Source organism: Peromyscus californicus, unplaced genomic scaffold, assembly GCF_007827085.1.
Source record: "Peromyscus californicus insignis strain IS unplaced genomic scaffold, ASM782708v3 Scaffold_18__1_contigs__length_77618521, whole genome shotgun sequence".
In the NCBI taxonomy this organism is placed as follows: Eukaryota; Metazoa; Chordata; class Mammalia; order Rodentia; family Cricetidae; genus Peromyscus; species Peromyscus californicus.
The window spans coordinates 5,614,985-5,641,794 of NW_026294480.1; the positions used below are offsets into that span (position 1 = coordinate 5,614,985).

Below are 26,810 nucleotides of genomic sequence, written 5' to 3' on the forward strand. Positions count from 1 at the left end.
TGCCACATATTCTCTTCACTTCAGCCAGTTGTGAGTCTCTGTACTAACTGCAAATGGAATCTACTCTAATGAGGGCTGTGGTGTTCCTGTAGGTATAAAGATAAATATTTAAAAGGTGGTTTGACACGACAGACATTTAGCCAAATGATTGAAGTAGGTGCTCCTCTAGTGTTTATGACTTCTCCAGCTATGGGTTCTGGGTCAGGCATGAAGTATCAGGCATGAGTTTCCTCTCAGAAGGCAGGCCTTAAATCCAGTCAGAATAGAAGCCATATATTTTCTTTCAGGGCCTCAAGGATTGATGGATTAAGCCCTTAACAGTTTCAGAAGTGGCATTACTGCAGGATGGTAAAAAATAGGAAGTGGGCTTACCTGAAACAAGTGGGTCATTGAGGGATGCTCTTGGGTCTAGTGGGTGGCCTGAGCCCTCCTGTTGTTCTGCTCCCCGACTCTCTATTCCTTGCAGCTGTGATGTAACTACTCTGCTCCCAACACAATGGACTGATGCCCTTGGAGCCACAACATAGAATCCCTTCCTCCCTCAAGTTGCTGATGTCAAATATTTGATCATAGACATGATAGAATTAACACAGCTGTCCTGTCTCTGGTTTTAATAGAAATCATCATAACATTTCATAATTGCTGTGCTAATTTACATTCCCAGCAATCATATATGGTGTTTTCTTCTCCTTCATCCTGGAGGGCGCTTGCTGCCTTCTGTCTTTTGATCATAGCTATGAGATATAAGATAGTATCTCCATGCACTTTTTATTTTTATTTTCCTCAGGATCAGTGAGGTTGAACTTTTTCTGTACCTCTATTGGCCATTTCTATATCTTGGTTTGAATAATTCTACTTTTACTTTGAGGGAAATTTGCTATTTTTTTATTTGTAGTAGAATTTTCAACAGCAATGAGATACAGTGTTATAAATTCATATTTTACTTAGAATGGTATAATTCTATAGTTTGGGCTCAAAATTTGTTCCTTTAAAATAGGAAATGGAGAGTTGGAGAGATAGCTCAACAGTTAAGAGCACTGACTGCTTTTGCAGAGGATGTCTTTGATGCCCAGCATCCACATGGTAGTTTGAGACCATCCATAATTCTAATTCCAGGGAATCTGTCTTAGTTACTTTTCTATAGCTGTGATAACACAGGATGACCAAGACAACTGAAGGAAAGTGTTTATTTGGGGTTTACTGTTTCAGAGGGTGAATCCATAATCATCAGATCAAGGAGTACAGTAGCAGGCAACCAACTATGGCATTGGAGCAGCAGCTGAGAGCTCACATCTCAGTTCACAACTAGGAGGGAGAGAGAGCTAACTCAGAATGGTACGGGCTTTGGAAATCTCAAAGCCCACCCCCAATGACACACCTTCTCCAACAAGACCACACCTCCTAATTCTTCCCAAACAGTTCCACCAACTGAGGACCATGAGTACAAATTTATGAGCCTGTGGGGACAATTCTCATTCAAATCACTGTTGTAGAGTATTTTAAGATGTGTTACTTTTGTTTATGTTATGGATCATTTATTTAATGATGCAGAGATCTGTTGCATTCTTTTATGTTGCATTTGTTTAACTTTATGAAACTGGATTACTTTGCCTGTCTAAAACACCTGATGGTCTAATAAAGAACTGAACAGCCAATAGCAAGACAGGAGAAAGGATAGGAGGGGCTGGCAGTCAGAGTAAATAAGAGGAGAAATCTGGGAAGTGAGGAGATCTAGGATTGAGAGAAGGAGAGAAGGAGAAACACTCCAGGGGCCAGCCTAGTCACACAGCCACATAGCCAGACATGGAGTAAGAAGTAAAGAAAAGATATACAGAAACAGAAAAAGGTAAAAGCCCAGAAGTAAAAGATAGATGAGATAACTTAAGAAAAGCTGGCTAGAAATAAGACAAGCTAAGACTGGGCATTTATAAGAAAGAATAAGCCTCTGTGTGATTTATTTGGGAGCTGAGTGGTGGACCCCCAAAGAGAAAAAGAGCCAAAAGGGTGAAAAAAAAACCAACAACTACAAACCACCATAGGATCCAATGCCATCTTCTGGTCTCTGATGGCACCAGACATGCATATGGTATACATATATTTATATGTAGAAAAAATACTTATGTGCATAAAATTCATTAATAAATCTAAAAACAAATTAAGAAACCAAAATACTATGGTATTTCTAATGTCTCAGAGAATATCTGAATAAATTATAATTTCAGTAATTCTGTTTCTGGTTATAAGAAAATCAAAATTGGGTTTTCCCCTATAGCTTTATTCACATAACAGAAATATAAACCAATCTCTGGTGATATTTCCTTGAAAACCCCATTGCATTCACAACTGTTCTGAACTATCATGTGGATTAGTGGGTTCACACAACACAGAAAAGCAGAGCTTCAAAAGAGTTGAGGTATGATTTGATTTTTAGAAACCTCCATTTTCCCAGATAATATTGAAGTGTTGTGTAACTTTTTTCACATCATGGAGTTCTGATAGAATATTAAGTCATATGCTATAATCTGCAGGCTTTGCAGCAGAGGCCAACCAGCCATGTCACCTTGTGTGTTGGTCATTGTTCCATGACTGTATCAAAATATCCAAGGCAAATCAACTTTGGAGGTAGAATGTCTGATTTTCCCTCCTGGTTTCCAAGGTTCAGTCCATGGTCAATTGTTTCCATTGTTTGGGACCTTATGGGAAACTGAACATCCTGGCAACTGGGAGAACGGGTAGAGGGGGGTGCTCCCCTGATAACTGACAAGCAAAGAGAGAAGGGAACTAGGGTCCACAGATACCCTCTTAGAACATGCCTCCCAGTGAACCGCAAACAAGACCAGACCCTAATTGTTCATCTCTGAACTTATGGTTAGTCATGATCCAGCTGTTGCCGAAGGCCCACCACTCCACTGGATATTGACAGCTGGGAGGCAAATCTCATGATACAAATTTTTGTGGGATATTGCATTTCTAAGCCACATCAACTTGGTTTCCTAAATGTAAATAGTCTTGATATTGTAGACACTTGGCTTCAATGCCTGATTTGGGAATGGAAGAGGAATGTAGAGTAGAGGCAAGCATTTGAAATCTAAATACTGGTCTCTTCTATAGTACAAATTGATACCATGGTTTGAATTGTGTCACCCAAAGTTCCTACCCTCAGTATCTGACTCTCACCTATTTGTAAATCTAGTCTTTGCACATATAACCAAGTTGAGAGCTCACCCTGGACTAGGGTATATCCTAAAATCCAGCAATTGGTGTCCTTAGCAAATGTTGGCAAAGATGCATAGAGAAGATGTCAGGTGAAGGTACCCACAGATAGCAGGAGAGTTACCCTGGAATGGTGCCACCAGGATTGGAGCAACATGTCTTCTAGCAAGTGGATCCCCGGTTGCCTGGTGCTGTGAGAATTAGAAGAGCAAATATTCAGTAGCTTCTTCCATAGTCACCCTGGAAGAACCAGCCCTGCTGGCACCTGCATTTAAAATTTTTCATTTTTCAACAATGAGAGTGACTTTTTTGTTGACATTCTGTGTCACTGAACATGTGGTAATTTGTGATGACAGATATCTGAAGCTGATATACTTAGCATATGACATAAAATAAGTTAATAAATGGTTATTAATTAAAAGTAAGTGGTTAAGCCAGTGATGCTCCCAAGTCTAGATCTCTCCAGACTGGCAAGAGTCAGTCTTAATCCACAGAAGGAAGAGTTAACCCACTCTGTACAGATAGACACAGTGGTGTTCCTAACCCATCATTTCATTGCACAGTTATGATCTTGACATTTCAAACCTTCAGCTCAGGGTCTCCTAAGCAGTAGGAGACTTTACACCATGAGGTGGATTCTTGCTTCTTGCAAACTGGGCAAAATCCAGAGAATGTCTTTCTCAATGAGAAAGGCCACTGATTTTCAGTTTTGGTCATACTGAACTCTTCCAAAGTGGCTTCTTTTTTGTAAGCTTGTGTTGTTAGGAGCACAAAGCATTGGGCAGAATGAACCTGGCTCTCCTCACTGGGGTGCCATGCAAGCAAAAAGCAGACCAGCATCTTTGAGCCTGACTTCTGGCAATCCAAAAGTGCGTGAGCAGCCCAAGGAACCTCAGCTGCCAGGCTTATTGACCAAAGTCTAGGGCGTTCCTTCCCTTCTTGACTTCAGTCTTGGGAAGTCTTTTGTGTAGGATTGAGAAGCTGCAGGGATTGGGTGGGAGAGAAGATGCCATGCTAGCAGCCTGAATTCCCTTCGAGCAGGGCTTGCTCCTTGATTAGTATCTGCTGCTGCCTGCCATGGGCATCTGGCCAGTGTCTGTCCAATAGAGAGTTGAGTTTTTTTCATGTAATTGATCCATTAAATAGAAAAATGCGAATTCAGAAATCAACATGTTGATAGTTAATGGTGAGGCCAATTAGAACAAAGAGAACAGTCAGGTGTTTTAGAGATGCATTTTTCTGAGCTGATGTTCCTGGGCAGATGATCTTGTGTCACACTGGCATGTATAATAGACTTTTTGTGAGGACAACAATTTATGTAGCAACTACCATGTCAGGTACAGCCCTTGGCACTGTGGGTTTGGCCCTGAGCAAACCAAGCCTTTGCTCTTAAAGGGTCATTATCCTTCACTATGTGGGACACCATTAATAGATAAACATGATAAGTAAAGTTGGTGAAGAGGACTAGAGGTATGGAAGGCAAGAACTTGTTATGTCATGCAGAGACCGGAGGAGGATATCATCCAAGGAAGAAAAGCTTTAGGTCTTTACAGTCAGAAGCACAGACCTTGCAGTATTATCTGGATAAGAGAAAACTAGAATGTTGAAGCAAGGTAGATCAGGGAACACATATTAAAGTCAGCTCATGGGCACTGGTCTTGCTCGGGAAGATAAGCACTAGGGGAAAGTATACTATAAATGGCAATGTACTTATTACTATAGAATGCTTTGAACTAGTAAAAGTAATATATTCACATCTATAGACTTGTGCCATGGGAAGATTTCAGTTTTAAAAATCAAACTGATCAGTAATGTATATAGAAATAACCCACTTTTATAAACATAATATTAACAAGACAGAGTAAGGGATATATGGCCTTGGTACAGGTTGAGATCAGCTGAGCCATGCTTATTGACTTGGGAGCTCAACATTATACATATGTAACAATTGCTTACATAACTATAGGTCACTATGAGTCACCTGAGATCTTCTATCCCCACTTCCTGATATGTCTCATTCCATGACTGTCAGGGAGAAAAGGGGACATGACAAATTATGCTCTGTGTTTTTTTTTTCTATGCAGAGAATCCACACTAGTTCCTGATATACTTGAAAGATAGTTGTGGAAGCTCCCCTAACTGAAAAGAAATGGTGGTAGTACGTTGAACCAGATGTCCAGAAACATGGAATGGAGTGGATACAAACAAGAAAGGATTCACTCTGCTTCCCTTGTTCAGATGGCAGACGAGGGAGAGTGGGTTATATAGACTACATTCTTGCCAAGTGGAAAGGCCCTGAGACGGTGTCATGGATATAAGGACAGAACAATAGACAGACACCAGAAATGTCATGTGGGGGAAGTATAAAGCCAGAAGACAGCATAGCTAAGTGTAAGCTTTGGTGGTATATGCCTGAGTGATTGGAGACTGGGCCGTCACCAGACAAGTGAGTTGACTGCAAGCAGAATGGGTCAGTGAGTACAGAGAAAAGCTCTGAAGTCTAGAAAGTTGTAGAGCTTGAGGGTCAAGAAGATGTGTAGGAAGACATGTGTGTCTTGCAGAGGTTCTATTGACGTGAACATGACCACTGCAGATACTGTACTTCTGGTGTTTCCAACAGTCCCCAGAACAATGGTCTTGCCTTTATGTTTAATCTCCTGTCACACACAGAGACAAGAGTACAGCTCCGAGGAATCTTATGTCCCCATGGTAACATGGAAACCCTAGAGATTGCAAGAGAAGTTTCTGGAGCCTTTTACCCACATGTTCTTTAGATGTGCCAGATCCGTTTAGGTTTTACATATGGTGCTACTTGAAGATGGGTTAGAAAATCGACCTCGCAATATGAGAACTTTTTGAGATTAATAAGGTATAAGGACAGTTCCTCCAGAAGACTTGAACTTAACTTTCATCAGCCAAGATCATACTGGTGGATTCTGCACAGGCATCTCTGCCTGAGCTCTTGAAGCACCTTCACTGGAACCCCGGGCTTCATTTGGTGCAATTGCTTGACCTCGTCTTTGTAAAAGCAGTTGTGCTAGGTCAGCCCTCAGCAAATGCTGACCAAGGTTGTTAGTGAAGGGGAAAGACGGCTGTCGGTTCCCTGACACTTTCTGCACATTCTGTCCTCAAGAAGATGTCATGAGGGAGCTAATCCCTGTCTGTCTGGGCAGATCATTGCCCACTCCATGAAGTACTCCTGAAAGCAGTACTGGGTTTCTTCCACACTCTGCATCTTCATATGTAAATTACCTAAGATCAAGTTTCTGCCTTGGCTTCTTGTTCCCTGTACAGAATAGGAAAGGCAGAATGTGTGTCATGCTGACTACTAATGCTTTGCTGAAAAACATCTCCATAGTCTTTTATTTTGAAGAGGCAAAAGAAAAAATATTTGCTAGAAAAAGTATTGCTATGTTAATCTGCTCACCCACATTTTTTATCCTGACAGCCCATATAAATATAGCTTGAAGGGGAGGAAGCGGGGGCTTGAAGCAGATGGCCCACACTAAACTCGGGCTTCCTGAGGACTTCTGGTCACTTTGCCCACCCACGGTGGCTTTCTCCTTGGCTGTCATTCCATGATGACAGAACTCGCAGCAAATAGAGAAGATGATTTAGAGGCCATTTCATTGTCTCCTCAGAGTGGGGCTGGGTGGGAAGGGTGGCCCTTCTCTCAGCCGTGAAGACAGCTGGCATGCATGCCAGACTCATCCCCTTGGTTGTAACGGCTCAGATCTATGATTGAGACACCTCTCCTCCCTCTCCAGGAGCTTCTGCATGTTTGTGGAATGAATGGATGCCCCACTTAGAATGCCCTGAAGAGAATGGAAGGCTGTGCTTTAGGAATTCATGTTTATTTTTAGGCTGTAAACGTCTCCTCTTCTGTGTGTTCTTTCAACTGTAACAGTAATACAAAGACAGTAGATAAGATGCCATCCTGGAACCATGGCATGGAGATACACAAGGCCTTTAAGTTATAAATGTGGTGCAGAATGGGCAAGAACTGGCACTCTCTGGGCTGCACTGTCTTTGAGTCTGTAGGGAGCAGAACCTCAGAACCTGGTGCTCATGTCACACTTGGGAACTTACATAAAATTTGCACCAGAAAAGCTGTGGTGATCTGTCCATGTCCATCCAGCTGACTGGGCCTCTGTGTCCTCTTCAGATGGCACTGGATGCTGCAGTCATATGCCACTCTATCCCCTGAGGTCCGTGACTTCAGGCTCCCTTGTTGTAGTTATCACCTGCTCACTCTCTCTGATGTTCTTCCATCTCTGGCTCTTTTGCAATAAAAATATTCCTGTTTTATTACCTAGTAAGCATTTTGATTCCCATCCTAAAATTTCTCTAAGTGGTTTCATATCGATTGTTATTATAAAGGTCAAATTCATGAAATATAAGTTAGCCATTTTAAAATGAAGAATGTGGTAGCATTTGGTACATTCCCAGTATTGGGCACTAAACATCTCTGTCCAATGCAAAAGCTTTATCTCTCACCCCCAAGGAAGTCTGTACTTGTTAGGCCGACACTACACGTCTCCTATCCCACAGGCCTGCTCACAGACCTTGCCAACTGGATTATCAACATCTGTTTCCTATCTCATGGATTTATTTATTTTGCATAGTTTATATAAATGAAATCATGCAATACAGAGCCTTTGAGGTTCATCCATACTGTACCATGTGTCAAGACCTGAATCCATGTTATTCCTGAATCACATTCTGGTGCATGGGTATGACAGGTGATATCTATCCATTGATGGGTATCTGTGTTCCCATCTTTTGATTGATATGCAAATTCTGTGATAAATATGTGTTTGCGTATATTTCTCTGAGTAATTGTTTTCAGTGCACCAGGGAGTGAAACTGGGATCAGACGGTCACTCTATATTTAACCACCTTGCCAGGAAGTGCTAAACTGTCCCACAGCAGCTGAACCACCTGCATCCATGCCCTGTGCATCTACCTTTGCTAACTGCAAAGCAATGATGCCAAACCCCAGTGATGCCAGACTGACGTTGCTCTTTCACACAAGTGCCCCTTAACTCAAGCTCATATCTGCCGTAGTTTGTTTACTAAAAGTTGAAGACCCACACAAGGAATCTTTTTCCCCCCATCACAGTGGCTAGTTATTTTTTCTTTTTCCCTTGTTAATCTGTGTATACGCATCCCTGCGTGCATGCTATGGCAGATGTGAAGGGCAAAGAACAACTTCAGGCCTTGGTTCTCGACTTCTGCCTTGACACAGAGTCTCTTGTTTGGCTCCACTACCCACGCCAGGCTAGCTGGCCTGCAAGCAAGCTTCCAGGTGTCCACTTCCTGTCTGCAAGCTTCCAGTGTCCACTTCCTGTCTCACTGTAGGACTGTGTGACTACCGTATCCAGATTTACACGGTTCCAGGGATTCAATCTCAGGTCCTCACACTTCCAGGGGAAGTGCTTTACCCACTGGGTAGACTTGGTTCTCGGTTATAACTCAGTGAGTCTGTTCCACCCCATTTTGTGATGCAGTTTCTCAAATGAGCATGTTGTTGTCCGTCTCCTTTAATGGTAAGGGAGCTGGGATTTTCTGACACTGTTTTTCTTCCCTCTGTAGGTGTCTTTCTTCCTCTTCATCATCTTCGTGGTGTACACCATGCTTCCCTTCAACATGCGAGATGCCGTCATCGCCAGCGTCCTCACCTCCTCTTCCCACACCATAGTGCTGAGCGTCTACCTGTCTGCAGCCCCAGGGGCCAAGGAGCACCTGTCCTGGCAGGTGAGTGCCCTTCCCAGCGGGAAACAGTGGCCTTTCCCTGCCCTTCGTAGTATCAGTGGGAGAAGCCAGGTGCCCTCAGGGTGTCCTTGTTGACTTCTTTCAAGCAGCTGCTCCTTTTCTGCTCCTTGACATGGTCTGCAAGGGCTGCTCAGCCCTGGCCTCCTCCACTAGTCGGGTCAATAGTCACTTAGCCATTAGAGGCAATGAAACGAATGTTCAGAGGATAATTGGGGATGGGAACACCCTTTTGCTGATTGCTGAGTGGTGATATGATTTTGGAGGCAAAGGTATACATTAACATCTTACTATATGCTATAATTTTAGGACTCTTACTTTTAGGATGAAACATCATGTGATTTGAAGCATAAGTCTCTCCAACCCGTCTCTTTAAAAAAATACTTCTATTTCTCAGTCTTCTGGAAGATCCATGAGCATTAAAAAGCAGTTCTTTAAAATGCTGTAGCAGCAAATTTGTGTATTGCTAATAAGTGGCATTTCAAGAAGCCATTCTATTTAATTAGTTAAAAGCATTTTAAAAGCTATTTGATTTTCTATTATGTGTATTCATAAACATTAGGGTCAGTAATTTGGAGTTATTCCCAACAGCAACTGTTTTGTTTTTTTTTTATCTGAAAAAAAAATGTATCATTTTAATGTCTGGGGGTAGTTGCAACAAATGCGTCCATAGCATAAAATATGCTAATGGATACAAATTTCAGTGATGGTGAGCACTGTGCTGGTAGAAAGGGTGTTTAATTTTTGGTTGTGATGGAATTGAACCAAAGCCTTGGAATGTGTTAGGTAAATCCTCTAGTGCTGAGCTGCATCCTGACTACACAAAGGGGGTTTTTAGATATGGCGACCTGACCTCGGCAGTGAGAGAAACCAGGTGTTCATGTGATGGAAGCACATGGCTTACTTCCTGGTTGCCAGGAAGGAGAGAGAGAGAGCGAAGAAGGGCCTGGGAACAAAACTTATCTTCAAAGGCATGCCTTCATGCCCTCATGCCCTCAGTGACCCGCTTCCTCTAAGAAGCCCCACCCCTTAAAAGCCCTTTCACCCAGGACCCCATCCATGGTTGAACCCCTTCGTGAAGTTAGAGCTCTCTGCCCCTTTCACCATTCACCTATGCTCTGCTGTTTAGGGGGCCAGCCGTCAACACAAGGGCATTTGAGGTCGTTATGAAACTCAAGGCGTAATAGCACCCTCTGTCTGCACTGAAAGTGGAGGCAATGGTCTCTCACTACACTGTGTACTGAGGTCAGACAGCACTTACTCAAACGGATGACCGGAGGTGACGTACATCACTGTAGACTCTCTAATTGGTAAATGAAGACCACACACATTCAAGCTACACAGCACATTGAGCTGATATGCAAACACACTGTGTAAGGATTCTTAGGCAGACCAGTTTACATACTCATCACCACGCATGTTGTATGTCACATGTAAAACTTGTGCCTCTTAGTATGTGTGCCCTTTGACCCCCATCTCCCCACTTTCCCCAAACCCCAACTCCATGCAACTCCCATGCCATTTGAGGGAAAGATGATCCCACTGTGGCCTGAAAAGGTTCCAGAAACTTCTGTGTGCAGGTTCCACCCAGGGTTTGCTCCCCAGTTCTTTGCTGTGTGCTACCCTCTGCACCTGTGGGTGATTTCCCCCTTTTCCTACCAATAGTACCACCATGTTTGCTCTTGGCACCTGGAGCTCCACGCCCTGGGTGGGTAGCCGAGTGCCGTATCGAGTACAGAATCTGCTCAGCCCATTTTCGTTCCAGACACAACTGTGGAAAAGCTGCCCTCTCTCCGGCAGCGCCTCCCTTAGGTGTTTCATGGTTTGTGGTAGCTGTGTGGTAGGGGGTCTCCACTGGATACATGCTGTCACAGTGCACCCATCTCCCTGCTTCCTTGATGAAGACCTGAAGTATTACATCTTGGGACAGAAAGCTTTAATAGCTGTCAGAAAAATCAGAGTTATAAAAATAGGAAAATTCAATGCTTTACAAAGAAATGTGTGTTTTAGGCCATTGTATATTGAATTGAATTGTTTTTTGATGCGTTGTTGTCTCTGTTGGTGAAAGAAATTAGAAAAAAACTAGTGTACATTTTTTAAAACTTTTTCCCAAAACTGAAAGGAAAATATGATGGCTGGTAGCCAGAAGTAAGATAATTATGGAATTGTATAAAAGATTTTAACCATTGCTTAATGCTCTAGTGTTTCATATAAAGATAATATTGGACAGAAAAGAAGACGTCATGATCCGTTTCTAATGTCTTCAATAATTCTATGATTCCAAGAGTCAAAAAGGTAGAATACAGTGATGGATTAAAAAAGGATACAGTGTATTAAATGTTATTAACAAGAAGGGTTCATGTGTAAACAAGTATGAAGCAATGAGTTTTATTATTCTTGACCACTGCTGGAAATGAAACCTAAAAGATACCACTGGAATGGGAAAAACACTTCCTTGACTTCTTTTGATTCACAGTACTTGTAATAAGTTGGAATGCTGTAGGTCTGCTGTTAGATCACTGTGTGTAGTATTCAGAACAATACTCTACCGTGTAGGATACTGATCAAGTGTGGAGGAAGGCTTTATGTCAATGATGACACTGCTTTGCTTCTAAGCTATCAGCCAAGGAAAAAACCTGCTTAGTCTACATTCACACTAAGAATTTTTTATTACGGTGCATCTGTGGCATGGGCAATCTACTGAGATCATGTCTTACTTGTCTGTGAAGTGAAATACTTACTGAAGAGCAAACCACTCTTCAATGCTGTGTGCCAGAGTTAAATGTTCTTAGGAAATTCATTTAACCACCATTTATCTCAAAGCAGTCCCATCCCATGGTGGAGGAAATTCAGTTAGTGATTGATATTTATAGAAACTCCTGTCTAACACGTAAGAAACTTCAAGTGTAACCCTTCAATGCATGTTATAATGTTTATTTTGAAATGATTACAGACTTATCAGTAAGTCACAAGTTCAATACAGAGAATTATTTTCTCCTTCAACTACTTAAAGGCACGTTACTGATCCATTAACCAATATGATGTGCCCATCATCCCAATATTTTCCCCCCCACAGTTCAAGTCTCTTATATAACCGTAATGCACCAGTCAGTGTCTGAAAGTCCACGTCACTCCATTACTCTTACATGATTGCCCCATTCACTCTTCCTTTTTTGTCATTATACTTTGTAGTTGAGGGGTACAGCTCAGAGTCATTATACTTTGTAGTTGTTGAGGGGTACAGCTCAGAGTCATTATACTTTGTAGTTGAGGGGTACAGCTCAGAGTCATTATACTTTGTAGTTGAGGGGTACAGCTCAGAGTCATTATACTTTGTAGTTGAGGGGTACAGCTCAGAGCCTTCTACGGCAATATGTTATCGATTCTCTGTGTTTCGGTCTGAAGCCGTCCTTGCTCTCTCTTCAATGCTCATGGAGGTCACACTCTTGAAGATTATAGGCCCACTGAACGTGAAATGTCTTTCAACTTGAGTTTGATGTCTCCTGGTGAACTGATTCAGGTTTCCATCTTTGTTAAGAATCAAGACCACAGGTCCTGGAGTTCTAGAAGGGGTGCTGCAGTCTTCTTAGTCTGAGTACACTGAGCTTGACCGCTGTGAAATTGCTACATGCATCTTTGTTGATGACACTTGCTTTGTAGGAAGGAACTTGAAGGTAGGTATGCATCCTGTCTTTCAGCTTTTCAGTTCTTTTATTATTTATATACACATGGTGCCATGTTTCCTATTTTATTTGATATGTGTTGAACTATGTCTATCACAGGAGCATTTCTAGGGGCCCCCACCAAGCTGACTAGCCTTTTGGGCACATCCTCATCTTGTTGGAATTTTTCTGTCTTGTAGAATAAGAGGTTTCAGGCTCACCTTGTTTTGCCCTGGCAAACCCCTAAAATTAAGGCTCTCTGCTTCTTTACATGTTTATTTATTCATTAATTTATTTACCAAGGCAGGGTTTAATGTAGTCCGGGTTGGTCTTGAATTTTCTATAGCCAAGAATGACCTTGAATTTCTGATTCTCCTACCTCTGCTTCCTAAGTGTTGGGATTAGAGGTGTGCACAACATAAAACAGAGCTTGATTGCATGCCCAGTCAGCACTCTGCCAAGAGAGCTCCAGCCTCTGTCCTCTGCTTCCTTGTAGTGGAGAAGGTTTAGAGGTAACATCTGGGCATTGGGTATTTTTGGTTTTTGCTATTGGGATGTCATCATACCAATGTGAGGCCCATATATTGATGGCTGCATTGGTTGTTGTACATTTTTGTATTGGATGGTTTTCCATTGTTATAATAAAATGCGTGGACTAAACCAACTTAGCGGAGAAAGGGTTTCTTTTGGCTCACAGTCCCTAAGAAGATATGGTCTATCATGGTGGGGAAGACACAGCAGAAGGAGCATGAGGCCAGCTTGGCAGTCAGGAAGCTGCTGACCATATTTTGTCAGCACACATGTACGTTCTTTGACCAACAGTTGCAAAGAAATAATGGCTAATCTTAATCTCCTTGTAAAACCAGGCTCCCATGTTAGGCATCATGGGTGTCTTCCCACCATGCCTAGATTCCTCTCTGCAATCCTGTTTGCTCTGCAGGATCTGAAGATCCATCCATGTGCAGGATCTGAAGACCCATCCATGTGAGGCTGCCACTATGACTGTTTTATTTAGGGCAAAGGAAGAAAGCCAATGGGCAGAAGAGATGGGACAACGAAAGAACAAATTTTGAATTGCATCATTGTTTGTGGAGAGGAGGGGTAAAGAAAATGTGATCAGGGTAGGCAAGATGAGACACACACACACCCCTCCCCCACTGTGGTGACTGCATCCTGCCTGAACCTGGGGAGTGGACAGTTAGGCAGCCATTGGAGGAAGAGGGAAGACTGGAGTCCTATCTCACAGCCAAGGGCAGTGGTCCAGCCTGAATCTTGTGCCCGCAAGCACTCTTGCATCTTAAATATGTATCTTGCCTGGTTTCCATTTTCCTCACTTTTAGATGTCCTCATCACTGTTCTCATGATGCCTAACCAACTTGAAGAAATGTTCGGGCATTTCTGTCTGTGAACCGTGGCTGCGGTTTGCATTTGAATTGTAGTTACTCTTCTTGTATCTTTATTTCCTTGGAATTCACAGCACGTTCTGAATTTTCATTTCCTATATCTTTTCCTTTTCCCCTGGGAGAGGGGGGGAATTTGAATATAGATTTATTTAAGTCAGTTGGTTATATGAGAATCCATATTTATGAAAGAAGATGGGCTAAGGACTCCTTATTGGTTTTCTAACAGGATTACTCAGATGTCAGGGAAACTGGTGCAGGATTCTTTGACACTATGACAGCTTTAACACGTTTAAGTTGTGAAGCACGTGGAGCATCTTCGTTGCACCTAGTGTAGACGATTGTGGTGAGTTTGTAATCAGCGGTGGCATAGGTTTGTTATGTAACTGAGATGAAATGTAATTCAGGAAGTGTACATCGGAGCCTGGAATTCAATTGCATTTGGGGTCTAATCTGAAAAGCTCAAAGGAAAAACAGCAGGTCGCCAGCTGCCCAGTTTCTGGTGTGGAAGGGACTAATTGCTAGAAATTTGGGACACTGTCCTGTTTGTTTTCAGAGAAGCACTGAATATTATTATTTTTCCACAAGAAAACAATCATTCTTTATATCACAAAGCTATGGTTTGAGTAGAATTCATATTTTGTTGTAGTAAAGTATTGCTTACCACTTACATGTTCTAACATCATTTGATTCTGGGAGGAAAGTGGACTGGGACAGGAAGGAAGGGAGAACAGGTGTGTCACATGAACAAACTTGAGAGCTAACGTGAAAGCATCCCATGCTCCTCTTTCTCTCCCTGCCTGCCCTCCCCACTCAGCCTTCCCATCATCTGATCTGACTGCAGAGAATTTCCACCTTGGCCCATAGGGGAGAGAGAACAAGTGAACAGCATTAACTCCTACTTCATGACATAAAAATCACACAAGTAATATTCCAGCAGTTTCTAGAGTGAAAGCACAGGATTTTGAGACTGGATTTCAGGTTTGCAGTTAGCAGCCTATCTGTTGCAGAGAGAGGTCAAAGTTTTCTCTGTGGCCTTTATGAATCAGGTGTGCGAGTGTGTGTGTGAGTGTGTGTGTGTGTGTGTGTGTGTGTGTGTGTGTGTGTGTGTGTGTGAGTGTGTGTGTGTTGGGGGGTATTGAACAAAGGTGAAGGCCATGGATCTATCAGAGCGCAGATGTGTTCTGAAAGATTTGATAAAGGGTGCATGAAAAGAAGGATGTCCTGAAAATTAAGAGGGATTGTAATCTGTGAACCGTGTCTATCCTCTTATTGATTTTATCATCCGAACTGTGTGACCTCCCTCCTTCAAAGGGAATCATTTTCTGCACACAAATTACACTGTTACAGATTTATCAAAATTTTCTCTACACTTTTTGCTGGCATTTTATTTGACAAATCAAGAGGGATCTTCTTCCTACCTTCACTAATTCGTGTGTCTTTGGTTCGATACTTACAAATAGCAGAAGCTCTGATAATTACAAATTTTTTTTTTTTAGGAAGGTAGTTTGTGATGGAAGCTGATTCATGATGTTCATTAAAACATTGATAGCCGGGCGGTGGTGACACACGCCTTTAATCCCAGCACTCGGGAGGTAGAGCCAGGCGGATCTCTGTGAGTTCGAGGCCAGCCTGGGCTACCAAGTGAGTTCCAGGAGAGGCGCAAAGCTACACAGAGAAACCCTGTCTCGAAAAACAAAAAAAACAAACAAACAAAAAAAAAAAAACATTGATAATTAGTCTTTGAAATGCACAGAGGGTCGTTAGAAGATGAGCACTGCTAATGAGGAGTCATGCAACCCACTCCCCCATCCTTTCCCTATGCACCTGCCCACAGAATGAAGCGTCTGCTGTGTGTAGCTGTTATTTGTCCTCTGGGAGAAAGCTGCCATTTTCCTGAGGGTCCCTTTTTAAGAGAAGAATCATGTTGAGATGAATAAGTAGAGAGAAGGGGTACAACATGACTCTGGGGCATAGTTCAAGGAAAGACAGAGCTGTGGCTGGGCCTAATGATCTACAAAATGGGAACAGTTATCCTGGCATGACGGTGGCCTTTGTCCCTGACTGATCATGTTGTAGGGGTGCAGTCACCCTATTTTGTTGAGTGCAAGACAGGGTGGACAGCCCAGGGCATTCATTCCAAGGGCAGCAGAAATGGTGAGATGGGGAAATAAATGGAAAGGACTTAACTGGGCCAGGCATGTAGCACTCAGAGCATCAAGTGTTGGTAATGACTGCTTCATGCTAGATGCACAGCATTCCCAGGACATTTTCAGAGTGCAACAGCCTCACCAGGCTGGCGACAGAGGGAGAAACACACTTTCTGTTTGCCCAGAAGTCACCAGAGGATGAGAACACTGAGCCTCCACTTCACATCTCCTAAGAGACGAGAGACCTTGGTGGACAGACTCAAGGCTCAGGCTCACCGTAAAGAGAAACTCCAAATTTCATTAGCATTGTTATATAGCAAGGAGCATAGGGAGGTGGGCAGAAGCTTCTCAGTATCAGGCAGGATCTGGGTTTGGATCTCACTTCTGCCTTACAGCTGTGTGTGGTAGACACGGAGGTGATACTCCCAGTTTCTCCCACAGACAATATGGGCTGCCAGCACTTGAAGATGCTGTCAGATGCTGGCTTTCAGCTGTCATCCCCCAAGGGACTGTCTAATGCCTACAGAGACCTGCCTGCCCAGGACCATATGGCTCTTGTGAGGGTGGCCCATCTCCTTGACTGACCACATCAAGGGTATACATTCATCTAATGTTGGCCCAGTGATGTGTCTCTTCAGCCCCAGAGCATTCATGGGATTTTCTGAAGCACATCCCTGAACTACAAATTCTCCTTCCATCCAATTCCACTTCCTTCCCTCGCCTTGGGTGTTGGTGCTAGGGCACTCCTAGTTAACCTAAACCTCTGTGTCAGAATGTTGTGTGTGTGTGTGTATATATATATATATATATATATATATATATCCCAGTGGCAATAAGAACAAATACCTATTTGCCCCCTATAGGGCACTGATCACATACCAAAGAAGCAATACCACCCAATTCCAGCTTTGTGAACAAATGATTTCATTAGGGTTGCTCCCAGAAACATGGATGTGGAGTTATTTACAGGAGCAACTGTGTCACTCAAAAGCATATAGATGAAGACTCAACAAAAATAGCATCAATGGACTTCCTCATGGATCTTTCAGGGAGCTGCACCGTAGAAGAGTCTCTTCTCAGTAGTAGTTGTTTACTGCTCATATAACCTTAGGGAGGGGACTTATGAACCTTGTAAGTTTTTGCTGTGGATGATTGATTGATAAATAAAGTGCTGATTGTCCAGTAGCCAGGCAGGAAGTATAGTCGGGACAAGGAGAGAGGAGAATTCTGGGAAGTGGAAGGCTGAGGCAGAGAGATGCTGCCAGCCGCCATGATGAGAAGCAGATGTTAAGATACTGGTAATCCATGAGCCACATGGCAAGGTATAGATTTATAGAAATGGGTTAATTTAAGATATAAGAATTAGATAACAAGAAGCCTGCCATGGCCATGTAGTTTATAAGTAATATAAGTCTCTGTGTGTTTACTTGGGGGACATGAGTGGAAGAGATTTGTTCCAAGTGCCTGCAGGCCAGGACACAGGAAAACTTCAGCTACACTAGAGTCCTTGCTTCTGGTAGGCCAGTGAATCTTGTTCTCTGGACTCAGACACCATCACTCTATGCCTCTTCACATGCTGCATCTTCTAATCTTTGTCTCCATATCTTCATTTCTTCTACCTTTCGTGGGGATAATTGTTCTAGTAATAGGACCCACTCTAAATCCAGAAAGTTCTAATTTCAACTTCTCTGATTTAATTTGCCAAATTCTTATTCCCAAGAAAATATATACTGAAAATCCTAGTGGGCATAAAATTAGGGGATCTACTGTTGACCTCACCATGGTTTCCCGTCCCCACAGTTATCTGCAGGTCCACTTCTTTCCCTCATGGTTATTGTAGACTGCTCCCTGGCTCCCTGGTTCTCCAACACCTATGAGCTTGTTAGGCTCTGTGGTGCATAGCATATGAAGACACCTCCTTGGAAAGTATTTATGGTGACATAGGAAAATAAGGACAAGCCAACCAAATTAAGAGTGCTTGGGGATTTAACCCTTGTAAAATAAAACTCACTCATAAAGAAAGTAAAAATGATTGTTTTCCCAGATGATTTCAGATAGCTAAGACAACTAAACAACTGCCCTTGGCTCTTTGCCCATCTTAGAGAGATTGGTAAGGGAGAGGGGGAGTGAGGAAGGAGAAAGGAGAGGAGAGGAGAGAGAGACAGAGACAGAGAGATGGAGAGAGAGAGAGAGAGAGAGAGAGAGAGAGAGAGAGAGAGAGAGAGAGAGAGAGAGAGCGAGCTCCCAATGGGTTTCCGTGGGCACACTTCTTAGCACCACTCTTAAAGTCTCCTGGAGTTTGTAGTACTTTCTCTTTTGATTTTTGTTCTCCAGGCAAACGGTGGTGGCATTGTCAGGTAGATCACTTTATTATTAAAAAAAAAAAAAACAAAACTCATTCCTTTCCAGTTGTTTTTCAAGCTACCTCTACAAGATATACTTCCAGCATGAAGATGGTGGGTAGACTTCACTGATACAACTTTTAGCTTAGTAGGACAATCTTCTTTAAACAGGCTAGTATGGGTGTTGAGCTAAATGAAGTTTATAATTGGAAGGAAGGAGCCATCGATTTTCATCTACAGAAGTTTTCATCTCTCTTCCTTTTCTTTAAAGAAGGAATCTTGAACTGTCACAAACAGGCTTGTGTATCCAGTATGGACAAGACCGTACAGTTCCCTGCTTACGTAATGTTGAGGAAATCTTGAGAATCTGTAATTATCTTGGTGGAGGTATGCTGTACTTTTCTTAATTTTCTGCTTGAATTTTTGGCTGGTAATTTATTAAGGATTTTGCTTTTGTCTTGAGGATGGTAAGAGCAAGCATCTCTCTCACTGTCGATGACACTGAGTGATTTGCTAGTCACAAACTTTAAACTGTAGTGTTTAGTGTATTAGCTTAGACTAGGTTAAGTTAGAGTAGATACCATCCTCTGTTTTTCCTGTAAAAATGTTTCTGTTTAGATTTCCTTTCTCCCCAGGAGTTTGTTTTGGTAAAATATAATCTCTTATAAATACTGACTTTCTCATTCAAAATTGAGTAATCTATTCATAGTTTCAATTTTTTCTGTATTTCTATTTACTTTTCCCTGGTTAGAGACTTAGTCATGAGTCATATCCTTATTCCAACTTCAGTTTCATCCAGCTAATATTTTGCTTATTTTACTTTGTTACTACAAATACTGACTTTTGGATCGATGCATTGTTTTTATGACTTTCAGCTTCTGTTTTTTTCCCTTCATTCATATCTTAATTTCCCTTCATTTTGCTTTTTGTGTTAGATAATTCATATAGTTCTTTTTTCTTTCTCAGCTATATAAGTACCAAACTCTTACTCTTACATATATATACTCCTTACCATTATTTTCTACATATTTTAAACTTGGTTTGTATTTCCTTTTTGGTGTAGAAAACTTTTGTTGGTGGTGGTAGTGATGGTTTTGTTTTAGGCTATTTTTTAATTTTTACATTTATCACTGATTATAGTTTTATTGAATTAAGGTTATAGATGGTATCCTATTCGCTTTTTGTGTATTCTTTTGAAATATAATTTTATTGATTATTATTATTATTTAATGTGTGTGTACATAGCATGAGTATTTGAGTACAGGCATACATGGGCTATGTGCATGTGTGATTGTCAGGAGTTGACTGTTTCTTTCCACTCTGGAGTCTGGGGATGGAACACAGGTCATCATGCTTGCATGGTGTCTGTGTTAGGGTTTCTGTTGCTGTGAAGAGACACCATGACCATGGCAACTCCTATAAAGGAAAATCATTTAATTGGGGTTGGCTTACAGTTCAGAGGTTTAGTCCATTATCCTCATGTCAGGAAGCATGGTGGCCTGCAGGCAGACTTGGTGCTGGAGAAGGAGCTGAGAGCTCTACCTCCAGATCAGCAGGCAACAGGAAGGGACAATGGGCCGCTAGGTGGGGCTTGAGCTTCTAAGACCTCATAGCCTGTCCCCAGTGACACTCTTCCCCCAACAAAGCCACACCTACTCAAACAAGGCTGTACCTCCTGAGAGTGCCATGCCCTTTTCTTTCCAACCACCACACGTGGCAAGTAACTATTGACCCAGTGAGCATCCCCCCAGCTTTCTTCCTGTTTCCAATGTAGTCTTTCCACATGAGCTCCACACTGGCCATGCTGCTGCTGGCCCTCCTCACAATCACTAAAACATGCTGAGGCACTTTTGTTGGGTGAACTACTATCATGATGACCTCAATTACATCACCAGAATCCACAGTGGAAGGAGAGAACCAACTCCTGAGATCTGGCTCCTGACCACCAACCACACATTTATCGTTGTGGTTCTCCATAGCCAGTGGAGACACTCACATCACTAGGATTAAAATCCCACTATCAAGGTGCATTGCTTATATACTTCTTTCCCTATTTGGGCTTTTTAAATATCCCAATCTCATCGGGTTGAGCCTCTTGCCCACATCTGAGTGGTCCCTTGAAAAGCAAAGCTCCTTTTCCTTGTGCTGCATGTCATCTCCTCCATGAATGTCCCTTACACTGTCTCTTTTTTATCTCCATTCTGTCACCTGCTTACCTTTGATACTCATCACACTGACATTGGCATCTCAGTTGTCTCATACCGAAACCATAAATGGCTTATGTGTTTTCTGTCTCCTCGGTGTTCTAGTCAATTCCTAGGCTGAGAAGATGAAATGTCATCTTCATGTTGTAAACTGAAAATATTTAATTCTCAAAAACTTCTTAAAAACCTACCTTGTATTTTGTGTCTGAGACTCAAACTGTAGATCAAGACCGTGACCTAAGATGGGATAGAAAATGCAGAAGCTAAGAGAGTGAAGGAGTCATTTACAGGGTACACTGTTCTTGGATTCCCAGCCCCAGAGTGGTTTGCCTGAGAACTTTAGTTGGATAGTTGAAGGCATCCATGCAGAGGTCTTCCCTTGTAATCTTTGAACAGTGTTTGTCCATCTCTCCTTTTATAACTCCATCTTCCAAAAGACAAGCATGCTTCTGGGTAGAAAAGAAGCAGAGTTAAGGTGGGGGGCAGTGTCAGCATCCCTGCCTTCAGTGGCCATTGGTGGCGTGTGGATATGGGGATGGAGGTGGGGGGATAAGGCACCCATATTCCAGGCTTCTGTAAAACTTGTTCTGCGTTTTGATTCTCACCTTCCGTGGGATGTATCACATCAGAGCTCGGCATGTTTATGTGTCTTTGTGTTCTTCTTGCCCCCTTTTCCTGGCACACATTCCATGGGCCTTGAGATGAATTCCCTGTGGCAGAACTGCGGGCTTTTAAAATCACTTTTGCCCCATACCTGCAGGTGAACAGCATTAACTGGTACTCATGTGACTAAGCCCCTGAGATCTGGGATAATGGAGCACACACATACATATGTGACCACATGTAGACCCTCAAGCAGGTACCAAATGTCTTTGCTCTCACCAAGCCAAGAGAATCAATGGACAGTTCTTTTTGTGGCCTTCACCCTCCTTAAGCATCTCCACTGGGTCTTAAGTGTTGATCAACTAGGTCTGGTATCCATTAAAAGTAATTCTGAAAGTTTCATTACCTTTCAAATTACAAGTTACCTTTCTATTGCTGTGATAAAACACCATGACCCAGGCAACTTAAAAGAGAAAGAGTTTAATGGGAATCATGGCTCCAGAGAGTTGGTGTCAGTGACGGCAAAATGAAGGCACAGTGGCAGGGCAGAAATGGCAGCTGAGCGCTCGCATCTTGGTCCACACTTGGAAGGGTGAGAGGCTTTTTAAGCATCAAAGCTAGGCCCCCTGACACACCTTGTAGTGCTTTGAATGTGAATGGATGGCCGCTATAGCTTCATATGTTTGAGTAAGAGCTCCATCTGGTAGAACTGTTTGGGAAGTATTAGGAGGTGTGACACTCAGGGTGGGCTTTGAGTTTCAAAAACCCAAGCCAATCCCAATTAGGCCTCTCTGCCTATGGTTGTGTCTTAAGATGAGAGATCTCAGCTACGGCTCCAATGATGTGCTTTCCTACTGTCCATGCTCCCTGTCATGAAGACTTTAGACTCTAATCATCTGAAACCACATGCCCTTAAACTCTTTCTTTTATGAATTGCCTTGGTCCTGTGTTTTTATCACAGCAATAAAAAAAAGCAAACTAAGACACACCGCTGCCAAAGAGACTGCAATTTTTAATACTTCCCAAAAAGTTACATCACCTGAGCACCAAGTATTCAACACTGGAGACTCTGAGGGTCATTCTTGTCCTAACCACCACAATAACAATAACAAAAAAGATGATAACGATCCTAAAACCTCCTAAAATGTTTGCGTCATGCTCTTATTGTCTTCAGGATAACCCAGATTTTTACATGGAATTTAAAATAATCTTCTGAACTCCCCAAACTTACAATATTATAAAATAACCAGAGGAAAGACCCAAAATATTACTGAAGAAATGGGATTTATAAATAGAACTGCGAGGGTCCGGGATTGCTCCTCCTTGGTAGAAAATTGAACCAAAATTGAGCTACCCTCATTAATGTTCACACGACCCATAGGAAGAATAATGGCTAGATGTTTGCTTGTATATAGCCTCTATAACTTCTGTCTCTGGACCAGTTAAGACTGACTCATTTTATCTACTTAACCAGGCAGTAAGAGCACTGGCTTAATTCCCCGCATACACGGGGGCATTTTCAGAATATTGCAGCGGAAACTGGGCCCACTAATCTATTGACAACTGCCGTATGTTTTACTCAAAATACTGTCAGTAGCGTGTTGCTCAAATTTAACATCCATTGACAAGAGGAGGGAATGTTTCTTGTGGTTGTGGAGCAGTCTCTGAGGCAGACCAGAACATTCATGGGGAATCCCTCTCACCTTCCACTCCTGGAGATGACCCAGACTCCAATCGAGTGGGTTATCTCATGGTGGCACTCCCAGTGAAAAGTATTCCCGTGTTGAAACCTCACTTAAGGGGACTAGAACATCTGGCAGTTGTTGAATTAAAACAATGGATCTGAAGGGAGACATTGAGGTGACTTGGAAACCCATACCTATGCAGGTGAAGTATGTGGAAACCCCACCATCCCGACAAATCCTGTGCGGCTTGTTTAGTGGCAGACAGTACAGGTGATTGTCCCCATTTTGATTGCCTTCCTTTGGGTACCTTTTTCAGACATTTCCAAGAACCACAATGCATGCCTGCAATGCCTTGAAGTTTCATGGCTGGCCTGGTTTGGTTTTGGTTTTGGCCTGGGCAAAAAGTGGCTTTTTTGGTGAGAACCTTGATCACATAGAACTTAGGAGTGATCATTGGGGACCCTTCTTGCCAAAAGTGGACACATTGATAAGACACCAATTAAACTGTATTTTCTGCATGGCTCAACACGTCTTCCATCTCCTCCTCTTCCCCTCCTGTTTATCTGCCTTGGAGGTTTGACTTCTAATTTTCCCAGCATGGGCCAGAGACCATGGACTTTACCTCCCAGTATGTAGCCAGCTACTCCCAGAGTGGTCAGTGTCTTCACCCAACACTAGCCCAAGGCGGTCTCCAGTGGCATCCCTGCCATAAGCATGGCATTTCTAGTTCTTGTATGATTGTATGATCTGCTGACATCAGAATCCCTCCTGGGTCCTCTTCTTATCCAATGCCTGCTTTGCTGTTCATTTAACAGCTGTGAGGATTTTTGTGACCTGCCAGTCAGCCATAGATTGTCTTATGAATACACTTTCAAATTCATCTTAGACTTTTAGAGTAAAGCTTACCTATAAGGAAGTAGGGATGAAAGTAAGCGTGTAAACAGCAATGACTTCCTTTCCTTCCTTTACCTCTCTCTTGTGGGGGAATTTCAAGTTTGTGTGAGCTTTGGCAAAGAGACCAGGGAGTGGGTAGGCATTTTATCCTGGTGTTAGAGTACATTTTTATGGGACTCTTACAAACCACCTCAAGTTTATTTTGGGGCCAAACTGAGATTCTTATTTATTATTTAAAGGGTTTTAAAATCTAATATTTATAATGTCTCAAAGTAAAGATTCCTATTTCACTGCTGACCTTTTGACTTCCATGTGATTTAGAAATCATTTGCATGGTCTCTACTCCCAGATTTCACCATGCATCTTCAGTACTCCTCAGCTTGGACCCCATGGGAGTCTCAGCAGGGGCCCCCAAACTCAATCATTACTTACCAGCTTATGAATCTTTCATGTCTGTGGAAGGCACTGCTACCTCGGTGATTCATCCTGTGACTTGAGATTCACTTTGCCCCTTTCCCAACACTCTGTCCTCCCAACTGCCGCATCTTATACTCGGTTTCTCCACTCTCTTCTGTCCCCAGGTCACTTCTCTGCCTCTCATTTTTCCTCTGGGTCCGGGTACTTTCCTTTCTGTTGGGTCTTTGCAATAGCTCAGCCTCATGCACACCTACCTGAAGACCATGTTATAACCATTTAAGTGTCTGTTTACAATTTTAACTGCTGGAAGAACAGGCTAGCCCGTCACTATTGAGATAGCAACAAGCCCTAGAGCACAGTCCCAGCTCTCCAACAGTTTGTCCCTCCCTTCCTTGACATAGGTCCTTTCGGATCTGTTACAGCTGTTCTGTGCTCTATGGAACAATCTGGCATTGACACCTAGCCACTACTTGACAGAAAACCTAGGTCTTACATGTAGGAAGTCCTCAGTAACCACAAGTGTATGTCCTGGGTATTTGGGTGTCTATGAATGAGCTCTAACAGTGGATCCATTTCCCTCTCTCTGGCTCCCATGTTACCCTGGAAACCTATTCAGAGGAGGAGCATTGTGTAGATTTAACTGACCATCTTATTAAATAAGAAGCACAGAACTAATGCAAAGATGAAAGCCAAGAGATCAGAGCTAAGAGCCTTACCCGCCTGCTGCAGCTAGCCTCTTCAGCCAAGAGACCTCTCCGAAAGAGGCCTACTTCCTGTCTGTTTGTCTTTATATAGACTTTCTGTTCTGCCTTCTCATTGGTTGTAAAACCAACCACATGACTGCCTCGTCACTGCCTGTCTGTATAGACCTCCAGGTCTTCTATGGTTGGTATTGAGATTAAAGGCGTGTGTCTCCAATGCTGGCTGTATCCTTGAACACACAGAGATCTACCTAGCTCTGCCTACCAAGTGTTGGGATTAAAGGTATGCACCACCAACGCCCAGCTTTTGCTATGGCTCTAATAGCTCTGACCCCCGGGCAACTTTATTTATTAACATACAATTAAAATCACATTTCAGTACAAATAAAATACCACCATAGCATTGCCTTAGATCTGGGGCTCCCAGCAGACACTACAGCCATGGTTCCCCTTCACTACAGTGGCATGGTGCATCCTGGAGAGAGCCTTCATCCTGGAGTCAGGAAGGAGTGAGCCCAGGTGCTAGTTCTGCATAAATGGGTCACATGAGTTTGAGCAACTCAGCTCGGGTTTGAGCTTCCATGGCCTATGTCCTATGTGTGGAAGAAGAGGAGTAATAGAACTGGACTGAGGACGTGGCTTCATGTGAGCTTACCTGATGGTGTGGTCACATGTCCTGTAAGTGGCAGCCCATTATCAGAGTATAGCTTTCCCACCCCCTCTCTTTCTCTGGATTATTTTTCAAGAGCATGCAAACATTGATCTTTTAAAGTTAGGAGAGAGCCACTGCCAAAGATTTTTAAATGGGAGGAAATATTTCACATCGATCATAACATCTGTAGTGTTTTCTATAGCAGTTAGGGGGTGAATCCTATGATGTTTAGCTGTATTGTTCTGTATCAGACAGAATAATTACAGTTATGTGTCCACCCACAGCTATGGAAGATGATTATATTGTCTGAAAGGTAAGCATAAAGAATAGTTTAATTGCTCCATAAAACTAAATTGTTTTTGTTTTGTTTTGTTTTGAGACAGCATCTCATATACCCCAGGATGGCCTCAAATTCCCATGTAGTCAATGATGACCTAAGACTCCTGACCCCCTACCTCTACTCCCCACATGCTGAGATTACAGGAATGCTCCACCACCATTATGTGGCTTCAAAACTAATTCCTTAAATAAAATTTTTAACTAAATTTTGTTCTTACTGCAGATTTAAACAACTTGTTAAAATTTGGTGTGAATTGCTAGGTCATCATCCAGCAGACTTAGTTCAAGAATTTCTACATCCCAACACTTTCTATAAAAATTAGTGTGTGGTGTGCAGGGTGTGTGTGTGTGTGTGTGTGTGTGTGTGTGTGTGTGTGTGCGCACGCGTGTTTGTATGTGAGTTCAGGCAGGTGTGCCAGGACACACATGCGGAAGTGAGCAGACAACCTCATGTATTGGCCCTTGCCTTCTGCCTTGTTTCAGAGAGGATCTGTTCTGTCATTCCCTGCCGCACTGGCCCGGCCCAGGAGCTCTGGAGATTCTCCTGTCTCTATTTCCCATCTTACTACAGGGACAATTGGATTACATGTGCATGTGCTACGGTGTCTGACTCTTAGGCGGGTTCTGGGGATCTGAACTCAGGTCATTGGGCTTATGCAGCTGGACTTACCCACAGCTCTGTGGATAGGATTTTTAAGAAAGAGAAAAGAACCCTCAAGTATTTGAATGTCTGCTCAGAGGCCTGTAAAGAGTGCTGACACCTAGGAACGCAGACT

The 26,810-nt window shown here is 42.7% G+C and overlaps 1 protein-coding gene across 2 annotated transcripts in view; it reads left to right on the forward strand.

Annotated features, from left to right (window-relative positions):
• Adcy2 (adenylate cyclase 2) overlaps window positions 1–26,810 on the forward strand; it is a 382,099-nt gene that overhangs the window by 106,768 nt on the left and 248,521 nt on the right. For both annotated transcript variants that reach the window (XM_052742939.1, XM_052742940.1), the window contains exon 3: window positions 8,809–8,970. In XM_052742939.1, coding sequence (XP_052598899.1) covers window positions 8,809–8,970 — 162 coding nt within the window. The remainder of the gene's footprint in view (window positions 1–8,808; window positions 8,971–26,810) is intronic.